The following is a 12,134-nucleotide window of genomic DNA, read 5'->3' on the forward strand; positions in this document are numbered from 1 at the left end:
GTTGCACGGAGCGAGGAGGATGAGTTATTGGAGGATGAAGAGGAGGAGGAGGACAGTGCACAGGAGGCAACTGGGGAATCCATTTTCCCTCCTAAGCCAGGAACTATTCTTAACACTGGAGCCAACAGCCTCCCCCGACTCCCAAGGCGGGCTCCCAGACCATGACTCTGGAGAAGGTACTTCTGATGAGTAAGAGCTGGGCTGTTCATGTTTAGTTTAAAGGGCTCATCCTTGCTCAGAGCCTCATCGGAGCCATGTGGTAGGGGTGGCGGTGGTGTTGGTGTTGTGTAAAGCGATCATCCCAGAGAGCCCGCAGGCCCTCCTTTTATATGGCAAACCCACCAGGCATTGCTTGCTATGAGAAAGGGGGCCAAGCAGTTTGAAAGCATTGAAATGAACGTGGATGATGCAGAACCCCGCGTGCCCCTAGGTTGCCTGCAAGCTCAATTCTGTTGCTCATGTGTGATGGCGTACTCATACCAACGTGGCAATCACTTCAGTATAAGAGGCAAAATGCTAACTTGTACAGAAAGAACATGTGCTGTGTACTACGAATTGCCTGTTTCACTGAGAAAGAGTGTTCCCTTTGTTCTCTCTTTTTCTTCTCCCATAGGTGCAAATGTTTCAACACAGCCCCTATCTACTCCATCCCAGAGGCTAGTCCAGATTAGAAGGCAGAAAAAACGAACTCGGGACGACATGTTCACCGAGCTCATGCAGTCCTCCTGCAGTGATAGGGCCCAGCTGAATATGTGGAGGCAAACAATTGTGGAGTCCCATAAAGCATTACAGGAACATGAAGAGAGGAGGGACGCATGCAATTAAAGCAGGCAGGACGCTATGGTCAAGCTTATGGGGGAGCAAACTGACATGCTCCGCTGTATGGTGGATCTAATGCGGGAAAGGCACCAAGACCACAGACTGCCGCTGCAGCCCATGTATAGCTCCCTCCTCCCCAAGTTGTTACCAGATTTGCCCATTACTTTGGGATATGCTCATTTATTTGGGTTACTTTTTGGGGAAGGGGATTCTGTAATTCTATCAATGTACTGCTTGTGTCACTTGTGTGTTCATATGGAGCTTTACTTCTCCCTTTCTGCAAGCCCCCTCCCAAAGGAGCTATCCTGCAGGACCTAGGTTCCCTAGGGCTGGGTTTCTCCAGCTCCAAAACCAGATGAGCAGACACCCACCCACACATACATTAACAGAGCAAGTCTGAGTGGACCAGGTCAATCAGCACTGTCAAGCTGACCCCTTATATGTCCCTGGACTCACTGGGCTGGATGAAGCAGCACCTTCAAGCTGCCTCTCCTTATATGCCCCTGGGCTCCATGGACTGGGTCAAGCAGCACTTTCAAGCTGTTACCTTTATGTGTCCCAGATTAAGCACATCCCTGTCCCCACCTTCACAACACAATTATACTGGCAGTAACCTACTTGATGAGCAAACCCCACAGTATTTTGGGCATTGCAGGGATCTTTAGCTTAGGTAAAAGAAGCGTTGCTACAGAGTGAATGGGGGAAGCTAAAAACACAAAAGAGTAAGGTTCAGCCAGAGAGAGAGAAGCAACCAGCTTAACCATACAAGTTATTTATGTAATAATTGTGATAACTACACAAGGAGGGCTAAACCAACATAACATACATTATTAAAGGTTAATACCTAAGGTAGAAAGGAAAAATGAAAAAGAGAGATAGAAGGGGATCTCCCCACTCCCTGAAGCTTGGACTGGTCAGGGTTCCCAGATGATGCTGGTAGCTGAGGGTCCTGAGGGCAGGAGGCAGGCAGAGTCCCCAGCACGATCAGTCAGGAGAGTATGGAGTCCTAGTGGATCTGATGCAGAGTTTGGATCTGAGCATCAGAACCCTAACTGGAGGGTCAGTAGGGATTTTTGTAGAGAAAATACAATTGTTCAAGGGAGAACAATAGATTTGTTTATAGGTAAAGCTGATAACTCAAGGGTTTTCTTTAGCCTAGACAAAAGGAGCTGATCACTCTTGGCTATGGGTGGTGATTTCTACCAGGGAGCTCACAATGCAACTAGGCGGCTTTACTATTTGGATATCAGTTAAGGATTCATTACTAGAATTGGTCTGATAATTGCTGAGCTGGGTGTGTGCAGACCTAGACTCAGCAGCATATGGAGCAGAGATTCCCATGATGCAGTACTTCCCTGCTTTTTCTAGTCCCAGAATTCAGTGTGGTTCTTGGTTCTCCATTCTGTATGCAAATGGAGATGTCTTAATCTTGTCACCCTTGTCAGGAGGGGTCTAGGTGTGTCTCACAATGCCCTTCACTGCTCTCTGCAAGTTCTTTTCTCTGATGGGTTTTGCTTTAAGCAGAAGCTGGAAGGGGGGAGTCTTTCATGAGTCAGGCTGGATACTGCACCCTGGTTCCCCAAGAACACAGAGGTGTCTGGTATCAAAGTTCCATAGCCTCCTCACCCAGACACCCAAGAACACAAGCGGGGAGGCTATGGGGACTCACACACTCAACCCCAGAGGATCGCCCAAGCAGCAGAAAGTTGGCATACACAAACTTTTGATTTGGTTTCTGGACTTGTCCTTCCCTCCTCCTCCACCCCCAACCCAATTACCCCCTCCACCCTCACCCAGTCTATCTTCTGATTTCTCTCAATGTGTTGTGCAACAAATAATAAAGAAGGGTTTTTGAACAATTGTGACTTTATTTCCTGTCATATATATATATAGGGGGTGAGAAACAAACACAACTGTCACACCGTACCCTGGTCAGTCATTAAACTGGCTTTCAGAGCTTCTCTGATGCACAGCGCACCCTGCTGCGCTCTTCTAATTGCCCTGTTGTCTGGCTGTGCGAAATTGGCCGCCAGGCAAGTTGCCTCAACCTCCCACCCACCATAAAAGTCTCCCCCTTACTCTCACAGATATTGTGGAACACACAAGCAGCAGCAATTACAACTGGAATATTGGTTGTGCTGAGATCTCATGAAGTCAGTAAACTGTGCCAGAGCACTTTCAAACATCCAAAAGCACATTCTACCACCATTCTACACTTGCTCAGCCTATAGCTGAACTGCTCCTTACTACTGTCCAGCGTGCCTGTGTATAGCTTCATAAGCTATGGTATTAAGGGGTAGGCTGGGTCCCCAAGGATAACTGTAGGCATTTCAACATCCCCAACAGTAATTTTCTGGTCTGGGAAGTAAGTCCCTTCCTGCAGCTGTTCAAAAAGATCAATATTCCTGAAGATGTGAGCATCATGCACCTTTCCTGGCCATCCCATGTTGATGTTGTTGAAACGTCCATTGTGATCCACCAGTGCTTGGAGCACCATGGAAAAGTATCCCTGGCGGTTTACATAGTGGCCACCCCCGTATGCCGGGGCCAAGAGAGGGATATGCATTCCGTCTATCGCCCCGCCGCAGTTAGGGAGCCCTAGGGCATTAAAGCCGTCCACAATGGTCTGCACATTTCCCAAAGTCACTACCCTTGATAGCAGCTGGTCAATGATTGTGTTGGCTACTTGCAGCACAACAGCCTCTACAGTAGACCTGCTCACTCCAAAACGATTCCCAGCTGACTGGTAGCTGTTGGGCATTGCAAGTTTCCATAGTGCTATGGCCACTCACTTCTCAGCTGTGAGGGCTGCTCTCATTTTGGTGTCTTTGAGCTCCAGGGCAGGGGACAGCAAGTTACACAGTTCCAGGAAAGTGGCTCTATGCATACAAAAGTTTTGCAGCCACTCGGAATCATCTGGTTTCACCAGTCTATGCCGTTCCATCAGTCTGTGCTTGTTTCCTGAGCTCAGAATCGGCATTCCACGACATGAACCTGGCCCACGCCACCATGATCTCCCAATCATCACATGCCATGCTTCTAGGAACATCTGTGTCCATGTTCTCATCAGTATAGTAATCACGCTGTTGTCGCTTCCTCATCCAGTTTTGCAGGTACAGCACATACTGCTGGATAATGTGTGAGGTATTTACAATGGTCAAAACTGCGGCGGAGATCTGAGCGGGCTCTATGGCGCCTGCACAGGTAATCCTGGAGAAAGGGCGCAAAATGTAGGAGAGCTGTTCGGTTCAAGATGGCCAATAAAAGGCGGTAAATGGTTGTCTTCTGTAGCTTTCATGGAGGCGGGAAGCTCGCTAAAGCTGCAAGAGCAGGAGAGCAGAGTTTGCGGTGGAAGCTGTGCAGCTCAGTTCATGATGGATGAAAAAGGCGGGAAACGGTTAGATAAAAAAGAGTAGATAGAAAAACAAGAGGACATGCGAGGTGGATTCATAGTACCAGGAGACAGGCAGTGCACTGTACTGCACCATCTGCTGGCAGTATGACGTCTGCCGTAGCTTTCACGGAGGGAGGAGTGAGTGACACACACCCAGAAACACGTGTGAGAATGTTTTTGCCACATCATACACAGGGAGTTTAACCCAGAATTCCAATAGGTGGTGGGGACTTCAGGAACTATGGGATAGCATCCACAGTGCACCACTCCCACATTCAATGCTAGCATCAGTACTGTGGACGCTCTCTGCCAAATTCACGTGCTTTAGTGGGGACACACAACACCAAATGTATAATATCACTTCCGAAAATTCAAATAGTATAATTTTGAATTAATTTTGTACTGTAAACATACCCTGAGTCAGACATCTAAATGAAATATATAAACCGATACACCTAACATAGCAAGATGCAGTACAGCTAGAAACAGAGCAGAAGGCACTTTGTTAGGAATAGAATATGAAACAGGTCTTCTGAAATAAATATTTCAGCGGTTTCCCTTTCAGTAAAGAAAAAGAATAGTACTACACGTGTACCACAGTGTGGTGTCATGGTTAGAGCAGGACATTAACAGACAGATGACCCAGTTTCTATTCCCACTTTGCAACTGATTTACTATGTGACCTTGGGCAAGTCATTTAGGTCCAAATTTTCAGATGTGCCCACTAATTTTGTGTGCCTTAGCTCATGAGTGCTCAACTCAAGATTTTTAAAAGGTGCTTTATACTCACAACTCTAGTAGAAGTCAGTGAAAAAAAACAGCCTTACACTCTCTCTGCCTAAATTTCCTCATATTTTAAATGGAAATACTAATATTTAACCACCTTTGTAAAATGCCATAGGACAAAAAGTGCTATATAATATTATGTGGGTAGGTGAATGCCTGTGCCATTTGACAGAGGTAAAGTGTAAAAAGCCAAATATATCTGGGAACCTTTCTAATGTTTTCTGGATGCTATGCCCCTGCACAGGAACACAATTGGTGGGAGGTTTCTTATGCTCTCACATACCCTTGCACACACTGACAAACCAAGCCACAATTTGGCCATAAAGCAGTAATCAGTTACTTCGGAGAAGGGATGAAAAGGTTAATGGAAAAACAACACATAATAATAGGGATATCTATGTTTATTAGGGATAAAGTGTTAAATGTTTTCTGAATTTATAATGCAGGGTGTTAAGTCTGTCTTTACCAAAAGTTGCCAACAGATGGTCTCTTTTTATAACTTTAATAAATTAACACAAGTACAGCTGCAGTAACAATAGCTGATTTCAAGCCCAGTTATTTACTCCTAACTTACTGGAATGATAAAGAATATCACGTAGATAAGCATAATTACTGACATTAATATATTGGACAAAAAGCTAAATTCTGCCACCCTTAATTAAGCAAAACTCTCATTGAAGTCACCATCAACTTAAGCAGGAGTTTGGCTTGATTAATAACTGCAGTATGTAGCACAAGAAAATTATATGCCATAGTATATACCCATCTGATGTACATTTTGTTGCTCTGCTGATTTTAGATGAGGTATGCAGATGTTAGGCAAGGAGTCGGATGAAATCTCATTGAAGTAGTTGATTCACAGCTGCCCTTCTTTCAGGATAAATGTTGACAAATTGTATAGTCAGTTGCTTGACCACACTTTGGTATATGAAATATACTCAAGAGAGCAAATAATCAATGTCAGTCAGGTTTATTAATATAGTACAGGAACAAGATTCTATATACCACCAGTCTCCGAGAAGCCATCTCATGCAGTGATGTTACATTCACCTTATGCAGGTGTGCTCTCAAAGTTACACATTTCAGCTGCTATTACTTATATGATGATTTTATAAGTTACACATCTCTTTAAACATCATTAAAACCAACCCATCATTAGAGGTACTGGAACTATGATTGATTCTGCACCCCCTGGCTTGAAGAGGTTTCCATCATAAACAGGGTTTACAGTTTGGCACCCACATTATGGATGTTCCAGCATCAGTATGTTCCAGTTCCCAAACTTCTTGTTCTGTTTCTTCCTTATCTTTGCTAGGATACTAGCATTCTAGGTATTGGTCTGTGAAAGTACTTCCGTAATTTGTACTATGACATAGGAGACTTGTCAGAACCAAGACACATTTGTTCTGTCTGCTTATGACAAATGCTTACTTCAGCAAATGCAGGGAGTTATGGGATACTTAGCGTAAGTGAAAAGGATTATGGTATAGGTCAGTTTGGGCTATATCATGGTTACAATATTTGTGCTTAATGTTATTGTTGCTTAATGCTTACTCTGTGTGTGTGTGTGTGCGTGCGTGCGTGCGCATGCGCGTGCAAATTATATATGCTAGCCATCATATATTAGTCAACAACATAAAAAACAATTGGGCTCCTTTATGGAATAAACAGTTGAAACAAACACAGACCATTGTGGAAAGCTGGAATAAGGGTTAAACTATGAAGTTTGAGGGGATTAACCTGGGGTTGGAATGCAAACACGGGGAGGGGGTATTGTTTGACTGAGCAGTGTGCATGAGAGAGTGATCAGAAACACCAAAGAAGCACACACAGAAAGAAGCAAGGAAGTCTCAGAGACAGTCAGAGAAGTATGTGTAGTGTGATTTCTGAGAAAAAGCTAAGAAAGTAAGTTTTTGGGTAGAGTCTTGGATGGAAAGTGGCTTTAGAATCATGAGCAAAGAAACTGTCTCCTACTGTCTGAGCCCTGCTGTCTTCAGGGAAACAGGACTTGATGTACATTATTTGTTAATAAGCAGGACTGCATTAAAGAAATACATAGCCCCATCATCAACATCTCTCCCTAACAGAAACAAGCCATCAGACCCTGAATATTAACTAGCTGCTTATGTCAAAAGGGTTCCTAGGCACTACAATAATACAAATAATAATGAAAACATAAAAATAATAACCTCTGTTCAGTAAATCTTAAAGTTAAGCTTGTACTTAAGAAGCCTTCCTGAATAGGGATTGCTCTCTTGAGTCAGAGTCTGTGTTTTGGTTTGGCACTATTACACCTCTACCCCGATATAACGTGCCCTGATATAACACGAATTTGGATAAAACACAGTTAAGCACCGCTACGGGGGGCGGGGGCAGGGTTGCGCGCTCTGGTGGATCAAAGCAAGTTCGATATAACGCGGTTTCACCTAAAACGCAGTAAGATTTTTTGGCTCCCAAGGGCAGCGTTATATCCGGGTAGAGGTGTACTAATAATTATAATTCATACAGCAGAAATGAGGATTTGGGACCCACTATATTAAGAACTGTATGTGCACAATGGAAGTGATGATCTCTTGATATTTCTTTTGGATAGGCTATGTAACTCACTCAGGGCTTCTCCACTCAATTACTAATAATGCCAAACTCATGACAATAAAAATTTAAACTTCAACATGCCACCATATATACATAATATGGATATGCAGGTATTGTATCAGAAGTATACAGGGTGCCTCACAAGGCAAATAACGAAACAATATTCAGTTCCAGTCCAAAACAGTAATAGAATCTAACTCATGCATAAAAAGAAACAAAAGAGAGTAGTTCAGCTAGAATGTGTGAACACAACATTAGTGAGGAAGAATTTAAAGAATAAATTGATTTTAAAGAGGAATTAAGATAAAATGATTGGTGGACAGAGATGGGAGACTATTCCAAGCCTAGGAAGCAGTAGGTCAATAAAGGGACATTATTAAGTATATGTCACAAATCTTGAATTACATCAAAACTGTTATATTTAAAATTGGAATGACAGATTTTATTTAAAAGCAAATACTTTTTGTGTTTTACTTTCTCATCAATAATCCCCATCCCAGCTAGTGTGCAGCCTTTACTATAGCATTTTCTGACTTCTAGATATTAAATAATGCAGGTGAAGCATGTTTTTGTATGGAATTCTATCTATTTTATGGAATATACCTCTACCTCGATATAACGCTGTCCTTGGGAGCCAAAAAAATCTTACCACCTTATAGGTGAAACCGTGTTATATTAAAGTTGCTTTGATCCACCGGAGCCCTGCTTTACTATGTTATATCCAAATTTGTATTATATTGGGCAGCATTATATCGAGATAGCGGTGTAGATATAACTAGTTCTTGCCTTTTTCAGTTGGCATTTAAATGTTAAAAGGTCCAATGGAGAAGAATAGAAAATATTTTGACAGAACGTAGCATAGACAACATTAATAATTGTATGCCTACACACACACATATATTGTTGGTCATAGAGTCCTCACTTGTTTTTTTAAATATATACAAATGTAATATTTTTCTTATTGCATAATATGGTTCTCATATTGTGTACATTGTATTAATCTACAGATCTTTTGCTATTGTTGTACCTAAAGCTGGCTAATAGTGCTTGCTCCCTCTTATTTCCATCTGATAATTCATATTAAAAAAGACATGCAATAGTGTATTTTAATACAATAATATTACTGGTACTACTTTTCTACGTAAGCAAATTGTCTCAAAGATTTCATGCAGTCATGAGGGAAGGTGGTCCATGCATTTATGAGTTGGACAGGAGACGGTCTATGAGAATATCTTAATTAAATGTAATCTACACACTAAAGAAAGCTATAGACTCCCTGGCATAAGATTTTCTCCACCATAATCCCTTTTAATCCCAAAACATTTGACAAATTACAAACAGCCGACCCTACCCAAATGTAGCCTCCTTGAGAACAACCACCCACTAGCAAAAAGAATTGTAAACTTACCTGAACTGCAAACTCTTTGCGGCAGTGGCCATCTTTCTGATGTGTCTGTACAGCACCTAGCACACTTAGGTACCAGTCCATGAACGGGGCTCTTAGGCACCACTTCAATGCTACTAATATAATAGGGAGGCATGATTTTGGCCAAGGATATTGGGACAAACCCACTAAGACAGGAAGTGCCCCAGAAACGTTAACATTCAGGGTTGACAAGCGTGCGGATTCCTAGTGTCCCCTGTGGAAGGTCCCACTTGGCTACTGGCCTATGCAGTGGGAGGGTTCGTGGCGGCCGCTGCTCCTTTCCAGACCGCCCTGTCCAGCCCTTCTCGGTACGTCCATGGAGCACCGCACGCCTCCTTTCCTCCCCCGGCGGGAAGCGCCCGCGCTCCCCTGGCACTAGGGCCCCCGAGGCCCGGCTGCGCCTGGGAGCTGCCCGACCTTGGCATGGCGTCAAGAATGCCCTATTGTGCGGCCGCCCACGTGACGCCATTCCCCGCCAGGGCGGCGGGGCCCCACCCCTAACCAGCCGCTGCGCCCCGCCCAGCCCAGGGCCGCCTCACCATGAGGAGGGGCGAGGGGCGCATGCGCCGTGCGCGGAGCTGCTTTTCCATCCAGTGCGGCAGCGGTCTGGGCAAGCCGCAGCGGCAGGGCGGGACAGGACAGGAGCCGAGAGGCGTTAATTAGCGGCAGCCCGAAAGGGAGCCGGGGCGCTAGCAGGGACAGCCGCCCCCCCCGCCCCCCCCGCACGGGCGTCTCCGCTGAGGGGAGGCGAAGACGCGGGGGCTGTGCCGCGCCCGGAGCCTGCGCTGGGGAATTTGACATCTCTTGTGTCTCAGCGGTGGCTGGGAAGGGCCAGGTCCCCGCTTCCTGCAGCTGCGGGGAAATCACTGCTCGCTCCCGCGGGAGCTGTGTTCCTGCCTGCGGAGCGGGGAGGCCGGGCTGCTGGGGGGGTTCCCCGCGGGATCAGCCCTTGCTAGGGAGTGTTTCCCTAGCAAAGGGAGTGGGGGGGGTCATAAACTTGTCATTGGGGGAGTGGGGGCCTTGTCTGTATGAACTGAGACAAAGAGCGAGAGAAGAGGCTCTGCTACGTTCTTGTGCAGAGGAGGCATCACCCCATATGGACAGCTGAGTTCATCATCACCATCGTCCGCTGCTGCTGCTGCCGCGTCTATTTTTTATAGGGTTTTTTTTTTTTTGGTTTTTCTTTTTTTACATTTTTTTGTGGGGGGAGGGTTTGGGAAGAAGAATCATGTAAATAAAAGAGAAGGTGCTGTAAAAAGATGGGGGATGCTGCGGACCTGAAGGAAATGAGAAAGACGTTTATTGTTCCTGCCGTCAAACCTTTTGACCATTATGATTTCACCAGGGCTAAAATCGCCTGTAATGTAGCGTGGCTGGTGGCCAAAGCCTTTGGGACAGGTAGGTGGCGTCTTCTTCCCTTTCTTTGATGCTGGTTCCTTCACTACTGCGGACGTGAGCCATTCCCGAAGGAATTGGACGAGAGAAAATAATCTTGATCTATTGCTTGGTCATGTGGTTTTTATTCTCGAATATCTGCTGTCTTTTTTTTCTTACATGTGTCAATGCTATTTCCGTCAATGAGTAATTGTCATGTTTTTGTGTCTAAATGCATTTATTTGAGGTATTCGGCCTTACAAAACTGCGTGTATTGTTTTTCCATGCACATTTTTTGTTGTAATACAAAAATAGTGTTTTCTATCTAACAGCTGAGAGGTAGTCAGAGAAATGGATGTGCACTGTTAGTTTTGATATGTATGATGGTAAGCCTGCAGTCACTCAGATAGGTAAAGATTAAGCAATAACCTGGATTCTAGGAGAAAGAGCATTTAATGCCAATTGTCACCCAACACTGTGTAGAATTCTCTCCATCTGAATGTGTAATATTAGTTTATTTTAATGCTTCTGAAAAGTATTACTTCTATGTTTCTGAAAGCCAGGGCCTTCAGGAATATTATGCTGCTTATTCTCAGTAGTATTTCTAATATATCTTTTGAGGGAATACATTTCAAAAATACAAAAATGTGTGATTTAACTGTATCATTTATTTAATTTTCAATTTATAAAACAGTTTTGTTGGTGTTTTTGAAAGAAGGAGTGTGCAGGAACTATCAATCATTTCACCCCTGTTCTCTGTAGAATAACAGGAAAAGGTTTCTCCTTTTGGAATTCTGCAATAGCTGCATATGTAGCCAGAGTACTGTTGCATATTGTAACATGGCTAAAAGACGTATATCTTTATGATGCCATTAGGAGCTGGTAATACCTGACAACAACCTTTCTCTTTATATTTAAAAAGAAAAAAAAATTCCATGACTACTGACAGTGCCATATATTAGCAGTTTCTGTATGTAATAACCATTTCTGGTTATTGCAAAGCAATTTTATTTTTAAAAATACTTTTATATTTTGTAGAGCTCAGATTTATGATCTCTTTTTAATCAATGCAAATTTGAGCACTAAAATGCCAAGACAGTGAAAATTCTTGGAATAATTTGCTTTGGGGGTTTTCAGAGGTGATGTATTTTAATGTCCTTAAGTAGTTCAGTTCTGTAGGCTTGCATGTATATGAACTAAACACGTCATTTTATTTTTTGTTAACCCAAAATGATCATATCAGGTGTAAAATATGCACTGTGTCTGCAGATTCAAATATGGCAGAGTTTTTTATTCTGATGTGGCTTTGCAAATTCTTTATCTTCAGGAGATTGAGATATTTTGGTTTCTATTAGCTGAGTTTGAATGGGATGTGTAAAGCAGCCTGTGGGGTTAGCTTTCTGTAAAAGTCTGATCCAAACCAAATTCCTTTCCTTTCCTTGTCCCTCCCAGTGGTTTTCATTCTGAAAGATGCACAAGCAAATGGAACAAGTAATCAGTTAAGAACAGATATTCTCTGCTTTTGCCTTTTAAATTCTCTGATGCTAGTATCTGACCCACTTAATGCAGCTAATGGAAATACTGTCAAATAGAACTGTATACAGCATTAAAGTGTTCCAGATCGTATTTTGTGACTAGTTTCAAGTCGGTGTTCTGCATGGTGGTAGTTCCTGGAGTTGCAAAGTAGAATTTGAGGGTGAGAGCATGGAAGTCTACATAAATACATACATTACAAGTTTT

General features: G+C 43.5%; 2 protein-coding genes across 5 annotated transcripts in view; one reads left to right on the forward strand and one right to left on the reverse strand.

Moving 5' to 3' along the window:
* The window catches only part of DDX59 (DEAD-box helicase 59), a 74,666-nt gene extending 65,596 nt beyond the window's left edge, over window positions 1-9,070 (reverse strand). The window contains exon 1 of the mRNA XM_030572648.1: window positions 9,003-9,070. The gene's annotated coding sequence lies outside the window, so the exon portion shown is untranslated. The remainder of the gene's footprint in view (window positions 1-9,002) is intronic.
* A 975-nt stretch (window positions 9,071-10,045) lies between these two features.
* The window catches only part of CAMSAP2 (calmodulin regulated spectrin associated protein family member 2), a 164,858-nt gene continuing 162,769 nt past the window's right edge, over window positions 10,046-12,134 (forward strand). For all 4 annotated transcript variants that reach the window (XM_030573089.1, XM_030573091.1, XM_030573090.1 and 1 more), the window contains exon 1: window positions 10,046-10,418. In XM_030573089.1, coding sequence (XP_030428949.1) covers window positions 10,280-10,418 — 139 coding nt within the window. In that variant the 5' untranslated portion in view covers window positions 10,046-10,279. The remainder of the gene's footprint in view (window positions 10,419-12,134) is intronic.

The sequence above is a fragment of the Gopherus evgoodei genome, chromosome 8, assembly GCF_007399415.2.
Source record: "Gopherus evgoodei ecotype Sinaloan lineage chromosome 8, rGopEvg1_v1.p, whole genome shotgun sequence".
Lineage (NCBI taxonomy): Eukaryota > Metazoa > Chordata > Testudines > Testudinidae > Gopherus > Gopherus evgoodei.